The sequence below is a fragment of the Podarcis gaigeae genome (assembly GCF_964106915.1).
Source record: "Podarcis gaigeae genome assembly, chromosome: 12".
Lineage (NCBI taxonomy): Eukaryota > Metazoa > Chordata > Lepidosauria > Squamata > Lacertidae > Podarcis > Podarcis gaigeae.
This window is the reverse complement of record NC_139688.1, coordinates 36,584,249-36,604,804: the sequence shown is the minus strand read 5'-3', so window position 1 is coordinate 36,604,804 and position 20,556 is coordinate 36,584,249. Positions and strand designations below refer to the sequence as shown.

Below are 20,556 nucleotides of genomic sequence, written 5' to 3'. Positions count from 1 at the left end.
CCGTCGACGTCGTCACCGCCGCCGCCGCCCGCGCAGTCGTTAGCCGCTTCACACACTTCCATTGCTGCCGCCGCCGCCGCCACCGCGCCTGCTTGCCTGCCTGCCTGCTGAGGGGGGCTCGCCTCAGAAAAAAAACCGCAGCGATTTTTATTTTTTTTTAAAAGACCCTTTCGCCTCCTCCCTTGCTTTTCTTTGCTTCCTCAACCGGCCGAAAATGCCTCGCGGAGACCGGGAGAGCGACTGGGTGAGTGAGGTAACGGACGGCGTGGCTCAGTAATGGCCGACCTTTTTCCACTCATTGTGTCCTTATGGGGATGGCGGGCGGGCGGGCGAGCCTCCTGGAAAGCCAAGGCGCTAGAGAGGGCGCAGGGGTGGGGTGTAAATGGCGGGTACTGGGAAAAGGTGTTCGATATGGTCCCGTGGGTTGTTTTTTGAAGGGGCTCAGGAGGCGCCTAATGGCGGGTGCCGTCAGCCGCTCGCTCACGGAAGATATTTTTGCCAGGACCTATTTAATACAGCACTGAACTTGAATATGTTGGGCTTTTATTTTCCCCAAGCGACAAAGGAAGCGCTTGAGGGGGCGGGAGGAGAAAGCGCACACTTTTATACCGTTTGCGCCGCTAGGTTACTGCTAGCTAAGCTGATAGAAGATAGAAAGCGGGGTGGATGGGGCCTTGGTTAATTATACTCCCCAATTTTTTTTTGGCGCGATTATTAGTTTTCGTGGATCTTCGGCAATTTCCGGACTACAGCAATGGGTGGGCTTTTGTTGCCTTCGGTTCTTTCCGGAAATTATCGAAGGCGCTTTTTCGAGGTTCGAGTACTCTTCGGCCAAAGCCGGACGTCGCCGGCTGCGTCCGGAAACAGTCGATAGCCTCGCTGGAGATGACGATGCGCATTTTGGGTGTCCCTTTCAAAAACATCTCTCGCCATATTAAACGGCTTTTGCGTTACCTCAGGTTAATGAGGGTTTAAGCAAAAAGCAGTACAATATGGAAGAGTGGTCGATTCGTTATTACGTCGCGCCAATTTTGTGGTTTCGCGTATTAAAAAAAACCAAAATCCTGGGGCGGCAAGGATGTGTGAATTTTTAACTACGTAAGAATGAGGTCCGCCATTACCAGAAAGACGGGATCGCATTCTCCAACCGCGTTACGCAAAGCACGTAGCTCCGTTACGTTAGCGGGAGAAACCTAAAGCTCAGTTTGCGTGGAAAGGATTGCGGTGCAATGGTGTCGACTAGTGCGGGAACTAACTGCGGCACAATACGCCAGTAGCGTAGATACTTGAGATGACGCAGAGTCCGTTAACTGGAAAACACTTGGTGGCGCAGTTGGCGGCGCTTGTTGCCTGCTAGGCTGAAGACGTTAGTGTGGAAGGTTCTGGAAGGGACGGCAGCACTTGAGGAGGCGGCGGGGGGGAGGCTGTGGCGGCTAAGTAGCTACGACAAGTTGGGGATCCCCCCACATAGGACTAGGGAGAATTATGGAGGTCAGAAGTTTTTTTCCATTTCCAGTCTGCCGGAAAAGGACTGAGCCGTATGTATAGTACGGAAAGGAGGGAGCGAAAGCGTACGAAGTGTAGGAGCGAGTAAAGACAAAAGGCGGGTTCCCTCGCCCTCCTCCCTAATCTGATGGGGAGGGGAGCGCGCGTGCGCAGCAGAGCGGAATGCTGTAGCCTTTCTTGGCCTTCTGGGAACGAGCCCCCTCCCGATGGTGCTCGGCGCCATTTTCTCTCAGCCCGCTGTGCACCTCGGGTTCTCGGAGCCGTCACATGGCGGAGCCATCCTCGCTGGAGCGGCGGAGGCGCAGCCAACCCTATGGCATTCTTAAGTTCTTGAAGGGTGAGCAAGGCTTATAAACTCGCGTCTGCCTTCATCAGGTGTTTCAGATCGTTATGTTAAAGTCGATAAATCAAAAGAGTATGCCACAGCAGACATGTTGCCGCTTACTTCCTTGAACCTTTGGGTCTTGAAGCGCGGGGCCGTATCGCACTTAACAAATAACGTTAGTATGCCTCGGGAACTTTTAAAATAGTATTTCCGGGAGTGTAGTAGAATCTTAAAAGGTAGGTGTTAGTAGTGCACACTCCCTGCCAATATCCAGTGCCATTAGTTGCAGTTATTAGGTACAGGGCTACATTTCTTATTTAAAGTAATTCCAGACTGCTATTGGTTTGAGTCAGTAGTAATGTTAAATCCCCATGGCGACCTTTCTAGGTCTGACCAGCAAACTGCTTGGACAACCCTTGTTTCTCAACCCTGTTAGACTTGAGGACAAGTCGATAAACATGCTTTTGTGGGGAATGCATAGTAGATGTGGGGAATGCATAGTAGATTCAAATTAACTCCTTTATTTTCCGATCAGTCTAGAATATTTTGTCAACTTCTATTATGTTGTAAAACCAAAGTGTGGTAAAGCTTTAAAAGTATGAAAAACACAGTTATCTTAACAGTAATAAAATTTTTCTTGCTTGTGGGGTCTTTGAAACACACCAAGAACTGAAAATGGTCCACATTTTCTGAAAAGGATATGGGGCTGACTATAATGCTGTTTTTCTGCTCAGCTGGTTATTTGGCCTACAAATTTGTTGAAATTATCATCTCTTATTTTATGGCAACTTTTCCACTATAGTTATGATTTATTTTAGTATGAATTAAACATGGTTGCTGTTTTAAACTGGCTTATGCTCAACAGTGCTCTCAGGAAGAAACATACATATAAAATATAACTTTTCCTCACATACAATCTGAAAATTTTCATTTCAAATTCTGTTTTCTGCTGAGGAATACTGTGTAGAGAATACAGTACTGTACTCTGGAAAACTGATATACAGGCAATCTTCTCCTTGTATCTTAATTCTTGGCTATGGTGTTCTTATGCACATTTCTGTGCCTTAAATTTGGGTAGTGGTGGTAAAAAGAAAAAACAGTATATTTCTCAAGCTGTGGACATGGATTATTGATGGGCCTCAGCCTCCTTTCAAGAAGCTGGACAGTGCCTTCTCATACATTCACTTTTTCTCAACAGCAGGTCCCCACGCGCACAGTAATAGGCATATGGGGAGAGTGGCATCAGGTAGAAGGGAGGAAAGGGTAAATAGATATCAATGTGGCTGGCCAACTGTGAGGGGAGGAGAAAAATTGGAAGGCAGGAGGAAAAATGGGCAGTTGTATTGGGATTGAGAGGAAAGGAAGCACCTCTGGGATGTTCCTGTGCATTCTTGGCTCCTCTAAGCATGCCCCCCCAAAGTTATGAGTTAGGAAGCCTCTCCAGAAGCTTTTAATAGAATAACACTTCACTCTATCTCAGAATAACATACAGTGGTACCTCGGGATGTGAATGGGATCCGTTCTGGAGCCCTGTTTGCATCCTGAACACAACGTAAGATGCGCCAGTTGCGTTTCGCCGCATGTGCGTGATGTCATTTTGACTTTGCACATGCCCGAGTGGCGAAACCCAGAAGTAACACGCTCTGTTACTTCTAGGTCGCCGCAGAGCACAACCCGAAAATACTTACCCTGAAGCATATTTATCGTGAGGTATGACTGTACTGGCTTTAGGAACTGGACAGCTGCCTTGTGTGCATGTACACATGTAGGTGGAGGAAGTTTATTTTAAATTTGTATATGGCCCTTCATCTGACAATCATAGGCAGTTCACAGCATAACAATACAAAACCAGAGCACAATGTACATAATCAAACAAGAATAAAAACAAATAAATAACCTTCATACGAAACACATTTAAAAAGGCCACGGAATGTTCAATCAGCCAAATGCCTGGTTACAGAGAATCGTATTTGCCTGGTGCCTAAAGATATGTAATGAGGCACCAGGCGAGCCTCATTGGGGAGAGAATACCACAAATGGGGAACCATGGTCTATTCTTGTGTTGCCGCCCTTCAAAAGATGGTTGGAAGTTTTCAAAGAATGGTTGGGTGGTCCTCTTGTCAGAGATTGTTTAGCTGTAATTTCCGGCATTGCAGGAGATTGGATGAGATGACCCCTGGGATTCCTTCCAACTATAGTTCCATCATTCTATGACCTCATGGAGGAGGCACACAAAGAAGGGCCTGAGATGTTATTGTAAGGCTTAGGTTGGTTCATAGGCAAGAGTCAGTCCTTGAGGCTGCGCCAGCAGCATATTGCTGGCAATGAACTACAAAGCTCTGGATAACCCCACTCAGCAGTTTCATGTGCTGTAGATGTTTATAAAACAGTATAGTGGATAAAATTGAACCCCAAGGAACCCCACATTGAAGCTCCATGGGGCTGAAGAGCTCTCCCCAAGCATAACCTTTTGGAAATTATCATCCAAGTACGACCAGAACCACTGGGCGCGAGCTACCCCCATCCTGGACTTTCACTCAAGGATACCGTGGTTGATGGTACTGAAAGCCACTGAGAGGTGAAGGCAAATTAACGGATGCATATCTCCTATCCTGACAGAGATCATACAGAGCAACAAAAGTAATTTCTTTGCTGAAAGTGGGCCTAAATGCTGATTGACATGAATCTGGAAAATCAGTTTCCTCCAAGAGTGCCAGGATCTGGTCTGCAACCACCAACTCAAGAACCTTGCCCAAGAAGGGGATATTTGTAGCTGACCAGTAATTACTTAGATTTTCTGATTCCAGGGAGGGCATATTAAGGAGTGGTCTTGCCACTCCTTCCTTCAAGCAGGTAGGGACCACCCCTTTCACAAGAAGGCATTAATCACCTCCCTGAATTGAGTAAAGATGGCCTGGAAATGAAAGAAGAGTGGGGTAATATTTATTAATTTGGGAACAGACAGCATGGTGATTAGAGAAGGAAGCTAGTGTTGGAGGAAGTAAAGGTTTATAGAGCAAGGAGAAGTAATGAAATAACAATACTATTCTTCTCTACAAACTGATGGATAGATGAATACTTTGAGAGGCATCTTTTTGGGGGCCAGGAGATACAAACTAATGTGGCTCTGTTTTAGAGATTCTAGATTAGCAAATTCTGCCTAAAATGGGAATGCTAGGGCATGTCACCTCCAGAGCCAGTGTTTTTGACTTGAGGAAAGCTGAACTATGGAACTCAATGCCACAAGGAAATTACTGTGTCAAAAAGTATGGCAATTATCAAGAGGGATCATATGTAAGTAAATAGTGATGTCAGTAATTGCCAGTTGATTATGGCAACCTCTTAGAATCATTGAATTGTAGAGTTGGAAGGAACCACAAGGGTCATCTAGTCCAACCCCCTGCAACTAAATCATACAGGACAGATAGCAATCAACATCTGCTTAAAAACATCTAGGGAAGAAGAGTCCACCACCTCTTGTGTGAGTCCATTATCAACTACTCTTGCTCTCAGTTCTTCCTGATGTTTAGTCAGAATCTCATTTTTTGTAACTTGAATCCATTGCTTTGGTTTCAGGTCCTAGCCTCCAGAGCTGGAAAAAAACAAGCTTGATCCATCTTGTGACTGTTTGTTTTTCACCATTTTGCCCTCTAAAGTGGGCCATAAGGATAGAAAGAACCCCTGAACTAACAGCTTGTATACTAAATATCCACATAATAATTGTTGGACTAGCATACATAGAAACACAATACCATGTGTAGAGGTTTGTAATGTGCAACTATGTTGCAGACTTTGAAAAAGAGTAGAGAAGAAACTGGCAGTGTTTTTTATTGCAGTTTGGCTTAGGAAAAAAGTTCGCAAACTGGAACACTTACTTCCCAGTTTGCAGTGTTTGGGTTCCAAGTTGTTTGAGTACCAAGGCATTTGAGAACCAAGGTACCACTGTACATTGTTAGAGTTCACCTGGTTGGTTTTGATGAGATTTTTATTTGCCACAAATGACATAGTGTGTGTGTTCCAGAGTAGAATTTCTGCTTGAAGCCATATTATCAGGATGTTAAATTGTGAGGTCTATAGGTTCACATATCTGGAAAATCTTGCACGATTCTCAGCTCAACATCCTCCCCCTGCTGTAAAGAATCAAAAAGATTAGCTACGACTATTTTCCAGTTTGTATTAAATCCTGGGTTTCTTTGGTAGACATTAAGTTCAAAAAGGCTTTTCTCAGTTGTTTCCTGACAAACATAAAACCTAGATTATGTATTTTTTATATTTTTTCCAACTGAAGTGCTTGACCCAAATAGAAAAGATAGTGCCTCAGTTATTATTGGATATATAAAATCTAGTATGTGTTTAGGAAGAAATTGTATGCTATATTACTATTTTTTCTCTCCTTTGAATTAGAGGGAAAAAGAGCAGTTCCGCAAACTATTCATTGGTGGCTTAAGCTTCGAAACCACAGAAGAAAGTTTGAGAAACTACTATGAGCAATGGGGAAAGTTAACGGATTGTGTGGTAAGTTGTGTGCATTAATCTTTGTTTGATTTTAGATAGCTTTGGGTATGGGGGGAAATTAATCTGGAAAAAATAGGCAATATATTCTGGTTCCTAGTCTGGTCCTCTTTGAACCCAGATGCACTGGAAGACAGGATGCAGGATGAAACCATGTTTGGTTCATTAGCAGCCATAACTGTCTTCAGATTTGTCTAGAAGAGCAGACTTCTGTTTCCTTTGTGCTGAAGTGTGAGATGCACTCTTCAATGGTTAATAGACATTGATCACCCATAAGAACAATTGCATCTTTTCTGAGATTAAGAAGTTTAGTTCTTCCTTGCAGCTAATGGTGCTTGTATACTATTTTTAGCTTTCAGTCTAGAATCTCTCTTAATAACACAAATAGAAAATGTTATTTTTGGGTAGTGACAGGTTAATGTCAGTAAGCTTTCCTGATTTAGCCATTGATTAACATAGATTGTGATTTTTAAAATCAGAAAATTGAAACATTCAGTCATCACTTTTTATGAAGCCTATAATTCCTCTTTCATGAAATATATTGTGTATAACTTAAAATATAGGGGTGGGATGCAAACACCTATTTTGGAGTTCCCATCGAGATGTTAACTGTATTTTCTTAGAACTTTACACTCTGTGCCACGTTGCTGTCTACTTTCTAAAAGTTTTCATGGGTGCCATGTAGTATGACAAGACATTTTATAAATATATAAATATAAACCCATGTCCACGTAGAATTAGAACTATAAAATTGTGCCATTGGGTATGTTAGTGTTTCTTTTTTGTACCTATGTTACACTTGTTTACCAATGTTACCACAATTCATATCATTATCTTTTGAGTTATTGATCAAAGATTTTCAGCAATGTCAGCTGGCCATTAATTTTATTTTAAAATGCTCTTTTAAAAAGTACGTATTCTGGAAGAGGAAATGTTTCCTCATTATTATTTTTTGCCATTTCAGATGGGTGTTGTGTGTATTGGTTGTTTTTCTGAGCCACAGCAGCCATCTTTGCCATCTTGACAAATACTTTATTTTTGCAGCACACCATGTTGTTGGTCAAGGGATGAGGAACCTGTGGCCTTCCAGATATTGTTAAACTACAATTTGCATTATCCCTGACCATTGACCATGCTAGCTGGAGTTGAAGAGAGTTTAAGTCCAGTAACATGGAGAGCTATAGATTAGCAATCCCTGTTAGCAGCAGTACTATTCATTGACAGCCTTTGATAGTTTCCAAATTCTTTCCCTCGGTTATTTGTTCAGACTTCAATTCTTAAACTACATTCTTTAGGGTACAGTTGTATTTCTTCTTAGCAACTGCTTAGAAAAGTAATTGCTAAACAGAATTATTGCTGATAGCAAAATGTGTGTGGCAATAATTGTAATTTAGAACTTAATAGTTGAAATGCACAACCTTCATCTTGTAGGTTATGAGAGACCCTGCAAGCAAACGCTCACGAGGATTTGGTTTTGTAACATTCTCTTCCATGGCTGAAGTTGATGCAGCAATGGCTGCCAGACCTCATTCCATTGATGGAAGAGTAGTTGAGCCGAAAAGAGCTGTAGCCAGGGAGGTAAGTTTTGTTCTGTTTTAAATTTGAGATATTTTTATCTCTTATCTATGTCTCTTAAAGCAGACAAGTTTATATTATTCAGAAAATGTTTTTGCTGCTGGGTGTAAAATACTGCAACTTGGAGGACATACATGCTCAATGGGCTAGACCCATTTAGCAATACTTCCTTAACCTGTGCTGAGGTATGGATTTCATGCAGTGACTTCTGTGGCAGGTCTCAAGCAGTTAATTGAATGTTGGCAGCATGCAACTGAGGAAAAAGCTCAGTTGGTTACAGCATGGTGTTCGTAATGCCAAGGTTCGCATGTTTGATCCCTGGATGGGGCAGCTGCATATTCCTGCACTGCAATGACCTGGACTAGATTATCCTCAGGGGTCCTTTCAATTCTGTGATTATGTGATCGTACAACAAAAGCCAGGGATCTAAAGTTAATATATTTGATGATAGAAACTGAGTGTTGGCATGGCATATTGCCTCAAACTGTTACAAATGGGGAAACTCCTAGTTCAAGTCTTGCCTCTGCTGTGAACTCAAGCCACTCAAACCCCAATATATGGGAATAATAAAACAATTTTACAGGATTATTCTCAGCATTGCAACATGCTAATGTACGTGAAGTGATCTGAGCATTCTTAAAGTGTTTATGAATGTTACACTTTGCCAAAATTATAGGCCATAGCGATAACAGAAAAAGACAACTGCTGAAACGTTCCTGAAATAAATACTGCTTAAGGTGTTAGTTTCCTACACGATTATTAAAGTTTTCTGATGTTTATTTAATGCAGCAGAAATGGAAATGGCCAGTTTTCACATTTTTAGTTATTCGTTAACACCAGCAACTAGAAATTCAGAGTTTTGTTTTTTGTTTGACCAACAATTAACTAGGCAGTTTTGCTAAACTTATTTTTCAAGGAATCTGGAAAACCTGGAGCTCATGTAACTGTGAAAAAATTGTTTGTTGGTGGAATTAAAGAAGATACTGAGGAACATCACCTTAGAGACTACTTCTCGGAATATGGAAAAATCGACACAATTGAAATAATTACAGACAGACAATCTGGTAAAAAGAGGGGCTTTGGATTTGTAACTTTTGATGACCATGATCCAGTGGATAAAATTGTATGTAAGTAAATATTATTAACAATCTTTGTAACTGTTACGTGTTTTATGTACCCGTGTTTGGGCCTGGTTCTATATATCACTGTATCAGCAAGCAAGTCATTTCAGGATGCAGTGCAACCACTGCAGGTTGCCATTTCTTACATGCATGTATGTAAATTGCATACCAAGTGCAAGAAAATGGTTGCCACTGTTTTAAGCTGGCCTTGGTAGCCAACTAATCAGTGTTGCTTGCCAGATTGTGATATGGCAGAGGTATTTGGATCTCTTCTGCTGAGCAGTGGCAAGAACATCTTCCACTTTCCTGCAGGAAGGTGTCATGGGGACCATGCACACCTTTCTTGTTGAAGGTATTCACTGCCTGCTGAACAACAAACTAGAACTGGGCTCTCCTACCTCTAGCAGGAAAAGGATGCATGTTGAGCAAGTAATCTCATCATTTCCCTTTAATTCTGGGCCAAGCAACCCCTAACTTTCCTTTGAACCTCAGAGATTGAGAGTGGCAAGGATCTCCACACAACTGCTAGGACGATTGTCTACATCTGCAGCTGCAACTTCTCCAGAAGGCAGTGGCTATTTCAACCTTGTTAAGCACACTGAACAAAAATGTAGAAGCCTGGCTGCAATCTTTTATTTCTGGGAGTAAGCATGAATGAAGAGTGGGATTTCTGAGTAGGCATACATAGAATTATTTCTGGGTCAGGTTTACATTTTGTACAAGTGTAGAAAGTCAGTGTATAAAATTGAATTTCACCAGTGTTGCAGTCTTCATTAATGTTTTCTCAAATTTTGAACTGAAACTGCTGTGAGGGATAAGATTGAAGGTTGTATCATTTGTTTATTTTCCCCCACCATCTTTTGTGAACACAGTGCAGAAATACCATACTATCAATGGTCATAATGCAGAAGTAAGAAAAGCTTTATCTAGACAAGAAATGCAAGAGGTTCAGAGCTCAAGGAGTGGACGAGGAGGTATGTTTGCAAATTGCATCGTATTTACATTAGATATTTTGGAAATAGTATTGTAGTTAACTTAAGCTGATGAACACTTTTAGGTAACTTTGGCTTCGGAGACTCGCGTGGAGGTGGTGGAAACTTTGGACCTGGACCTGGAAGTAACTTCAGAGGTGGATCTGGTAAGTCATTTTATCCTGTGATCTTTGCAAAGCACTAAATAAGCCCATGTAGACTAATCTGTTAAAGTTTTTATGTCCCGGAGTTCCATAAAAATAAGAACACTGTTACGGTAGTCTTCCTTTTCCTTATTTGAATATGATATGACCAGCAACCCTTAATGTTTTCATTTTTTGCACTAGGTAAACTAATAGGAAAAACTTTATTTTTAACAGATGGCTATGGAGGCGGTCGTGGATTTGGTGATGGATATAATGGATATGGCGGGGGACCAGGAGGTTAGTCTCTTTAATTTGCTTAGGAAGACATAGTATGTATGTATGCTCTAGTGGAAATGGTATAAGCAATTAAATTTTCTTTATGGTCCAATTGGGTCTAAAAATACTCAAAATCAATGTAATTGCTATCATATGCCCGTAATCCATTGTCAACCATATAAATATGCTGTAATTCAAATAGTTTTCTTTTGGAACCAAATCATTCCTCCAAATCAGTGATGGAGGACCTCTGGCCTCCAGACCTAATAAGGCCCATGAGGCTTCCACATACGTGTGTGTATTGCACCTTGGCAAGCATTGTTGATTATCAGCACTTGCAAAGCCATGTGCCTTTGTAAGCACCAGATGTGGCTTTATGGTTTGATTTCAAGACATGCGCATAATTCTATTATTGCAAAGTGCAAATACATGAGTAAAATTTTATCAAGTGGCTTGCAGGATAGCAGCATATATTGATGTTTCTATTGATTAGGTTTTTGTCAAGCAGCAGCCCCCACACTATGTGACACATTGCTTTATAGAGGAGAATCGTGTGGTATAAAAGTCTCTTTCCAAGCAAATTCATAGTCTGCTACATGCATATTATTTCTTTAAAAGGATATGGTTGTAGCCATAATACTCTATATGAAATATAAGTTCAACTCTGATATAAGCTGCATGTTTTTTCTGCATGTTTACTGAGACTTGTTTTACAATAGGTGGCAATTTTGGAGGCAGTCCTGGTTATGGCGGAGGAAGAGGAGGATATGGTGGTGGAGGACCTGGATATGGCAACCAGGGTGGGGGCTATGGAGGTGGCTATGACAACTACGGAGGAGGTAATGTTGAAAGGAATTAGAACACTGGGCCTTAGCTTTAGTCCTCTCTATTGTGGAAGGAATTCAATCGTATTTGTGGTGGCAGAGTATGTCTTTTTACTAAAAAATTATTTGGGGTGCTGTGGGGGATAATAATTGCCTGAAAGGCAAGATAAAAATACATTGCTCTTGAAACTGGAACACAAAAGGTGTTCTGAAGTTTGATAACTACAAGGTCTAAAAATGTGTTTATCACGGCTGATCTAAAGGCTGATAGTAGAGTATTAAAGAAACATTGCAGTCCATGTGATGGCCAACAGCGTTCTATATAAGTTGAAGGTATGTTTTTTGTGATATTCTATATTCAAAGCTAGCATTTTGATTATTCAGCATAAACTTTTTATTGATTCAGGCAATTATGGAGGAGGAAATTACAATGATTTTGGAAACTACAACCAACAGCCCTCAAACTATGGTCCAATGAAGAGTGGAAATTTTGGTGGAAGCAGGAACATGGGAGGACCATATGGTGGAGGTAATACGAAAAGTGAAATAGAAAAGTATCTACCCCCCCTTCCCACAAATCCTGGATTTCCCTTTAGGAGAGGAAGAGGGTCATTGCTATCTTTTCCTAATAGCACACTGGTGAGTGATAGTGGGAGGGTTTGCACCCTGCAACCCACTCCCATTGTAGTGCTTTATTTTTCCCATTAGGCGTGAAAGCTGTATATACATAGAAAGTAAAGAGGTAACTTGCAATTGAAGTGGACTGCCCCCCGGTGACCCAGCAATTAAGAATCAAACCTATTCCTACCTGCACAACCCTTTCTGGAGGCCTAGTTGTGGTCATTCCAAATTGTAGCATAATGAGGAATCTCTCACCATTTGCATACATCAGTCTTTAAACTACAACTTCCCCCATCCCCTTTAATTAGTCATACTGGCCTGGGCTACTGGGACTCCTAAACAAGTGGGAGTTGGTCAGGTTGTGAAAGCCTGGCATACATGTTGTACAGATCGATCTGTGTCTCCTTGAAAAGGGCAGCTACCACCTCCCCCTGTTGACACAGTTCTAAGACAGGAATGTTTGTAGATTTAATTAGATCTGGTGATCTACTTTGATGTCAATTTTGATTGAAAGATGTTGAGAGCACTAATTGACTGTAGAATTGAGCAATTTGGGTGATTGCAGTTTAAAAGTAAGATTTTGATGAAGCTTGAGAATTGCTGTTCATCTGTGTTAATTTTATGCTTTCCATTTTAACAATACAGGAAACTATGGTCCTGGAGGAAGTGGAGGAAGTGGGGGATATGGAGGGCGGAGCCGTTACTGATCTTCTGTAAGCTTTTCATGGGTGAGTGTACATTTTTAAAATGCTAAAATTGCAGTGTTTCTTGACTTTAGCTGCAGGGGTAAAAGCTTTTTAGGATATTATCTTTCCTTTAAAAAAGAAATTGGGTAGATGGATAACTTCATAACCTATTTTTTTACTCTTTACTTCTGTTGAAACAGGCTTCACTGTATAAATAGGAGAGGATGAGCCCAGAGGTAAAAGAACAGCTTCAGGTTTTCGAATAACATTGTTAAGGAAACTTATCTCAGTCATGCATAAATATGCAGTGATATGGCAGAAGACACCAGAGCAGATGCAGAGAGCCATTTTGTGAATGGATTGGATTATTTAATAACATACCTTACTGTGGAGGAAGGATTGTAAAAATGCCTTTGAGACAGTTTCTTAGCTTTTTAATTGTTGTTTCTTTCTAGTGGTCTTTGTAAGAGTGTAGAAGCATTCCTTTGATAATGTTAAATTTGTAAGTTTCAGGTGACATGTGAAACCTTTTTTAAAGAATTTTCTCAAAGTTTTGAAAAGCTATTAGCCAGGATCATGGTGTAATAAGACATAACGTTTTCCTTTTAAAAATTTAAGTGCGTGTGTAGAGTTAAGAAGCTGTTGTACATTTATGATTTAATAAAATAATTCTAAAGGAAATGTTGTGTAATCTTAGATTTATTTAAAATACGTTGTAAATTAAGGCAAGGAGTGGGTAGTAGAAGGTCCCACAAATACTACAAAGTCATTGTTGTACATGTAAATGTGGTCAGATAATGTTTTCTGTAAATCACCAGGTTTAAAATACCTAGATAACTTAAGGGATATCTCTGCAAGGAGAAACACCTTTTTAGATCTTTTAGATGCTGCTTCTTCAATGGCAAGGAAAGGAAATATCCCCAGCGAGGTACTCTTCCAGGGACACAGGTCTAGTGCAAGAGAACTCTTGAGAACGGCACTAAGTTCAGCCAGTCTTAAAAAGCTGTGCTGTACTTCTGCAGAGCTTTAACTACAGTAGTTTTATAAGGATGCCAACGAGAGCTGAGGGTGTAGAGCAAAATAGTTCTAAGCTTCAGTTAAACTTCTTTAGGTAAGATCTTATTTACTTTTCCTTTCTTAATATTCCAAAAACAAGAAACTAATACTATATGACAGTGTACTGTTTCAGTATAGTGGTATATTATCTAGTTTAACATAGCAATGAACCAAGTTAACAATTGTGGTTGAAAAAATTAAGATTACTGTTTTTGTTTGTTTCTTGGGATGTGGGTTTTTGTTTTTGCTATTATATTTTCATTTATTTTAACTTCAGCTGCTTAACCTATCTTTCCCCCTGCTGGAATCTAGCTTTATGCACCATGGACAAGCAATAGACCTGCTGAGCAAATGAACCAGCCAAGTGTCCATTAAAACTTTGCAAGGGTCCCATCCCTGCTATGGTTAGTTAAAATGGTATGTTGCAGCTCACTTACATGGTACAATTTCATGTTTTTATCCTTCAATTTTTTAAAAAATAAACACTTTAAAGGAAAATGGTGAACTCTTAGGTATTCAGGGCAGCTGAAATCTTATTGTTATGAAAATTGTCTACTGTGTTGTCTGAAGATACTTATAGAACTTAAAATGTAGGAATAATTTTACTCATTGGTTTATAACACTCATTCTTGCGTGATAGTTGTATACAAGAAAATAATACATGAGGTGGATTTTTTATGACTTGCTAAATGAATTGGCTAGGATGCTAATTTGTTTTTTTTGCATATTTGTTGAAGATGTGTTAAATGTCAGGTTCCTTTGCCATTGTTTGCCATGTATTGTTGCTGCAATTTAAAGAGTAGCATATTGTTTAATTCTGCCGTTGTAGTCATAGGCATACCAGCCACAGCTTTTTCAGCGCAAATATTTGTCTTTTAAAGTTTGTCTCTGGTACAATCTGTACACTAAAAGGTCTTGATTTGCCTCATCTGGATTATAGCCATTTGCTGAAGTTTTCCTGTAGGTGATACAAAGAAGCATACATGATAAACTTCTTCAGATACTTTCTTTTTCTTTGGCAGGAAGGTGCCAGCTGCAGGTAACTAATGAAGAAGTGGTGAACCACAGAAACTTCAAGAAATAAGATTTTTCTATGCTCATCACAAAATAGATGGTTTTGCTGGTTTTATAAAACCTTTTTAGGTTAAATTAATATTAGTGCAGCCTATTGTAATGCTTTTTAAAATATATAAAACTATAGTAGCACCTGTTCTTAGAATTCAGCCTGAATAGGAAATCAAAATTAATGTTTTAAGACAGCAAATACTGTGTCATATTTTTTATAAGTGATAATAAACTTTTATACAAAAATATTTCTAGTCTGATAACATTTTAACATTTCATACAGTTAAAATATAAACCTTCTAGACACTTCAGTCTAGAAGATAGGAACTCTTTGAGGGAACATACAGCATATTTTATGGTATCTCATAGACTAGATCAAATTTGGGTGCTGATTTACAATGGCCATGTAGTCAAAAAAGATAGCTGCAAGTAAGAGGAAGGTATCAATATGCTGTGGGTACAACATCAATATCTGCAGAAGTATTTGGTTAAGTGGGTCAACCGCTTTTCTGCACTCCATTCCCCAGTGTGACCTAAACATGCTCATGGGTCTACTGAACCTTGCATGCACAGCAACACCTTTGAACAAGTAGAATGTCATTTGAATGTCGTTTTAGAGAGTTCTTAAGCACTGACACAATGTTGGGAAAAATCATTAAAAAGACATTGCCTGTGTGAATCTTGTTTTTAACACTATATCTTGCAGTAAAGCCCATGGTTTTCTTTAAAGCTACGTATGATCTCTGTCTGAATATTCTTGCATATCTGAGCTAGGATTTATTCAAAAGGGCATGTCTTATTTTTGCGGTTAAGGGCAATACTCTGGCCCTCTTAAAAACAAAATCAAAGTGTACTTAAGGTGTGTTAATTTAAGAAACTTCGCATGAACATGGTGTTGGAAGAGTTAACCTACTCTACTATTTGTTACACTCATTATTTAGAAGCATATGTGCTTGTTGATTGTAAATAGGGAGCCGAATTTAACGCAGCTCTTCTTGAGTGAAAAGTTTCTATTCCAGGACTCTGCCACCAGGAGTACTGTGTAATGCATGGCTGGTTATATTGCAGAAGCTCATTGGCATGTTCCTCCAAAATAAAATAATTGCAACAGTATCAGAAATCACTAATAATGACAACGGTAAGCAAACAGAAAAACTTTATACTGCAGTACAAAGGTAAAAATATAAAATATCAATTTAAATAAGTTATAAATTTAAAGTTTATAATTTAGACCATTCAAATGCTAACAGGGTCCATTCAAAACTATATAAAGTGCAAGCTCTACTTGCATTTCAATGCATTCAATTAAGTGGTCATTTTACATTTCATGTGGCAATTAATTTGCTGTTTTGCTTGTAAAATTGCAGGAAAGCAAATCTTATTGATTACTTTCCATTTCTATGCATTGATAGGGCTGCATTTGTTTTCCACAACACTGCAAGTATAACATTTGGTACAAGACACAAATCAAGACAGCAATCCCAAATATACTTTCCTGAGCATAAACCCTTTTCAACACAGATTTCTGAGTAAAAATTAATGGGATGGTGCAGGCAGTAACACAAGAACCTAAATAAATGGTTAAGACTTTATGCAAAGATAGGCTTGGACTGACAAGACACCTTTATGATGCATACATTCAAATAGCTACCTTATCAAACCAGATTAGCAGGTTAGTAGAGAGTTTCAAAAACCTTGTTTGACAAGGTGTCAACGGGGGGGGGGGGGGGAATGTGTTATTCACGGGACTTGCCCATGATTTAGTATTTGCACGTAGCGGGTAGGATTGTATACAAGGGTGGTCCACAACCCCCGTCATGGTCAGATCCCTTTCTGGTGAAGTTTGGACTTTTGGCAGCAACCTCAACACCGCAAATGTGGGGGACCCATTTGGATGGTGCATCTGTGGAGACTAAAGGAACCAGATAGGTTCCTGACTGCTCTGGGGATTTTCCAGTGGATAGTGCCAGTGATCCTCGAGACCCTGGTCTCATTGTGGAATGGGGGTATTCATTCCCAGGGCCTGCACTGCTCCTTGGTTTGCTGAGGAGCTGCAGGCAATGAAAGAGGCTGGGACACAACTGGAGCAGAGGTTATGGAAAACACTTCAAAGCTGATCAAACACTTGTAAGGTCACAAAGTTTTGTCTACCAAGTGACAGTGAAGACTGCAAAGAACTACTTCACAGCCAACATTGTGTCCTTGAGTTGTTACTGCAGGTGATCTAGAGACTAGCTACCAGAAGTGGTGGGTGGTTCTCTGAACACTAAGCAGTTCAGCACTTCAAAGGTAACATCACTGCTCTGTAGTGCCATAGGTGTAGCAGTTTGTGTGTCCAATGCAGCACCTTCACATATTTTATGGGACTGGTTTACATTTACATGTCTTGGATGTGGGCAGCAATGGTTGTGGAACTGAATCGGCTTTGATAGCCCTGAGGGAAGATCTGTATCAGAAGTAGGTTTGTGGGAGTGGATAGCTCTGCTCCATCTCGGTCTGTCAGCAGCTATTGATACCAGTGGACACTGAAATGGCTGCCAATGTTTCCAGACCAAGCTCACAGCTCTGACAATTTACAAGCCCCTTGGCAACATAGTTGTAGGATCTCTTAAACACTATCGGATCCATTATAACCCGGCCCAATCACTGAGTTCTTTGGGAGAGTCTTTGCTGGTGGTTCTCTATTTTTTGGATGCATGGCTTGTAACTACTAGAAGTTGTATTTGGTGAAGTGGGCACAAGCCTGCGGAAATTGCAACAGATTAGGCTGGCATCTTCCTTGAGAAACGTCAGGCACGTTCAGACTTCCTTGTTGTAACAGGCATTTTTAGGAAGTGTTTGGTCTTATGGTAATTTTATTGCTTGTGGATTTCTTTATGTACACCGCTTCAGATTGTAAGTAATCAAGCAGTAGATTAAATTTAGGAATAAAAATAAATAAAAGATAACAATGCCATTTTCAGCATTTAAACTGTTGCCTGGTTCTGGCTATGAAAGAATGAAGTTTTAAGTTGCAAGAACTCCTCTGCCTCCCCGCATGATTAGCAAAGCTGAATAAATTATGTAATATGGTTTAACCAATAATTTATTCAGATGAAGAGAAATCTTCAGTTAAGAACTGATTCTATTAGGCCTGTGTTCACAGACCTAGAGCTTGGACATTTCATTTATAGTATTTTTTTGTATACAAGTCTTAAAAATATTTTGATAATGTGGATAATCAAAGTAGATCCTTACCAAACTTTATTTTTCCCTGTGTAAACTAACTGTGAATGTCACGGTATTTTAGAATAATTAAGAAACATCCCTTTCTATTTCAGTAGCTAAAGAGAAATATTTTCTATCTAGCCATTTTTTTGGTTGGATTATTTTGTTTCAGTTCCAGTTTGATGGCTTTTCCAGGTACAACCAAAACACTGCCATTTTTACAACACTGTAGAGAGTATTGGCTTGGGTTAACAGGTCTTCCTTGGTCATCTCTTAATCTACTCAAAATGTCCCAATAAAGATCATTTAGTTTTTGTTTTATATTGCTAATTGATCTATTACACTGGGCTTTTTCCTTCTTGAGCTTTTCCTTTTGTGCCTGAAGGTGACACACCTGATCTTCCAGGTTCATAATTGCATCTAGTTTACGTTTGCGGCAGTTTTGAGCAGCGACTTTATTTTTTCCTCTCCGCCTTATGTCACGTATGAGTGATAGCTGGTTATCTGTCAAGTAGTATTTTGATAACATGCTATTGAAGGAATCAACAGGCAGAGTCACAATATCATTTACAGAGAATGGAATTCTCAGGGCTTCTGCGCGGTATTCATCACGGCTTTGGGTTTTTCCTGGGTTATCTCCATTTCTACTTCTGGCTTTATTGGATTTCTCTGGCCACATGAAGTAATATTCTTCTGGCACACAGGGTGCCAGCTGTTGTGGGATTTGGCTGTACGTGTGATCATGCAACACATCTACAAACAATTCTGCACTGAGATCATAATTGCTTTGATAATCTGTGTGGTAACATTTGCTGTAGTCTACGCAGCAGCCTCCTACAACTAAATCATCGTATGTGGCAGATTCAGCATCACTGTCACAGGTAAAAGCAAGGGATGAATTGCTATGATTTAAATCCAAAGACAGTCCAGAATCAGAATCCTGTTCTTCAAAGAAACAGGAAGCTTCAAATCCATGTCCATCCAGGCTCAAGAACAAATCCTGGTTTGTTAGATTCGTACAATTATCAGATGTGAAAACCCCAAGCATGTTGACACCATTCATTAGTGATGTGTGAGAATCGGTTAATGAAAGAGTCTCCAATATCTCCAAATTCCTCCTCTCTGCATTTACTGTAGTATTGTGGTCTGATTTCATCATTGTAGCATCATGAAGGCTAACATCACGGCTAATAGCCTGAGTCAAATTAACTGTATTGTGGAAGTTTGACAGGTTCATACCTCTGCTGTTGATAACAGGCATAGTATTTCCCAACCAGTGTTCCTAAAAGAGGGAGCAAAATGGAAATATGTTTTCTGTGTTATGTTGAAACCTTGCAACGCTCCCTATGGTTAAATAGTTTCTAGCCAGTTCAACAGTAGCCCTTTGTATAATTTAAAATGTGTTATTTCCCCCTCCCCCACAATACTTTAAACACAGAGAATGCTTTCTGCAAATACCAGCTGTTACAGAAAGAGTGTGATCACTAAAAATGGCAGCCTGAAAGAGTATTGAGGAAAACATAAAAAAACTCAGTAAGATGCAGTAGCTTGTCTGCTATCTACTGCAATATTGGAAAACCACCACTACCCACCTCTGCTGAAACAGGAGCAGCTTGATTTGTTTTTCCTTAAAATTGCAACATAGAGGCACGAGTTTCACAGCCCACACCTTGTCTTCACCATTTTTAAGGCAGAATTATTATGAGCTTAGGTAGGGACGCAGGTGGCGCTGTGGGTTAAAGCCTCAGCGCCTAGGACTTGCCGATCGAAAGGTCGGCGGTTCGAATCCCTGCGGCGGGGTGCGCTCCCGCTGCTCGGTCCCAGCGCCTGCCAACCTAGCAGTTCGAAAGCACCTCCGGGTGCAAGTAGATAAATAGGGACCGCTTACCAGCTGGAAGGTAAACGGCGTTTCCGTGTGCGGCTCTGGCTCGCCAGAGCAGCGATGTCACGCTGGCCACGTGACCCGGAAGTGTCTCCGGACAGCGCTGGCCCCTGGCCTCTTGAGTGAGATGGGCGCACAACCCCAGAGTCTGGCAAGACTGGCCCGTACGGGCAGGGGTACCTTTACCTTTACCTTTATTATGAGCTTATGCAACATTGGGGTGGAGGTAATGTAGGGAAAGATATACTGAGGCATGCAAGAAGAGCTTGAAAAGGTTCAAAACAAACATCTTGAACATTGGGCCCATCATCCTGGCTCGAGTGTGGTGCTGAGAATGCAAAGGTTGCAGGTTCAATCCTCATAAGGGATAGCTGCATATTCCTTCAATGCAGGGGGTTAGACTAGATGATCCCTCAGGAACCCTTCTATGATTATAATGAAATTAAATGAAAGCATCTTCAGCTGTTTGCCCTAGCTAGGTAGTTCCTCACATACTTGCATCTATTTAGAAATATCTACACACCTTCCCCTACTATCCAAACTTTGGTTTAGAATAGATACAGCTTCTCCTGGGTGCTTACGTTAATAAAATACAGACTTGGAGGGCAGCATGTTGTTGAATGTGCTGTCCAAAGGCAGGAGAGTTATCATTTTAACAATTCCACACATAAGATTAACAACACAGGTGATTATGATGAGCCTTGTAGGACACCACAGGTATTTTCTAAATCAGGGCTGAGGAACCTCAGGACCTGGGGCAATATGAGGCCCTCCAGGGCTTTT

General features: G+C 40.5%; 2 protein-coding genes across 13 annotated transcripts in view; one reads left to right on the top strand and one right to left on the bottom strand.

Annotated features, from left to right (window-relative positions):
- Positions 1 to 110: 110 nt before the first annotated feature.
- HNRNPA2B1 (heterogeneous nuclear ribonucleoprotein A2/B1) lies at positions 111 to 14,932 on the top strand. Of its 12 annotated transcripts, none has more exons than XR_014556839.1 (13): positions 111 to 244; positions 6,236 to 6,346; positions 7,775 to 7,921; positions 8,835 to 9,045; positions 9,912 to 10,013; positions 10,097 to 10,177; positions 10,391 to 10,453; positions 11,152 to 11,271; positions 11,663 to 11,785; positions 12,523 to 12,605; positions 12,764 to 13,674; positions 13,932 to 14,036; positions 14,642 to 14,932. XR_014556839.1 is itself a non-coding variant. In XM_083706035.1 (11 exons), exons 1-10 carry the CDS (start codon positions 215 to 217, stop codon positions 12,582 to 12,584), a joined length of 1,050 nt encoding a protein of 349 aa, XP_083562161.1. In that variant the 5' UTR covers positions 111 to 214; the 3' UTR covers positions 12,585 to 12,605; positions 13,932 to 14,932. The 12 variants fall into 12 exon arrangements, 4 of the variants coding, with proteins under 4 accessions (XP_083562161.1, XP_083562164.1, XP_083562163.1 ...); XR_014556842.1 differs by having other exon boundaries at positions 120 to 253; XR_014556838.1 differs by lacking the exon at positions 12,764 to 13,674.
- NFE2L3 (NFE2 like bZIP transcription factor 3) overlaps positions 11,375 to 20,556 on the bottom strand; it is a gene marked incomplete at its 5' end in the record, with an annotated part of 23,075 nt that continues 13,893 nt past the window's right edge. Inside the window, one exon of the mRNA XM_083706210.1 lies at positions 11,375 to 19,173. Within this exon, the coding sequence (XP_083562336.1) occupies positions 18,025 to 19,173 (1,149 nt within the window). The 3' untranslated portion in view covers positions 11,375 to 18,024. The remainder of the gene's footprint in view (positions 19,174 to 20,556) is intronic.

Excerpts from the sequence above, each read along its gene's own strand:
- HNRNPA2B1 (XM_083706037.1), top strand. The coding sequence starts at position 215 with ATGCCTCGCGGAGACCGGGAGAGCGACTGGGTGAGTGAG. Across the intron at positions 254-6,235 it reads AGAGCGACTGGGTGAGTGAG|AGGGAAAAAGAGCAGTTCCG; the intron begins GTAACGGACGGC and ends CCTTTGAATTAG. Across the intron at positions 10,178-10,390 it reads TAACTTCAGAGGTGGATCTG|ATGGCTATGGAGGCGGTCGT; the intron begins GTAAGTCATTTT and ends TATTTTTAACAG.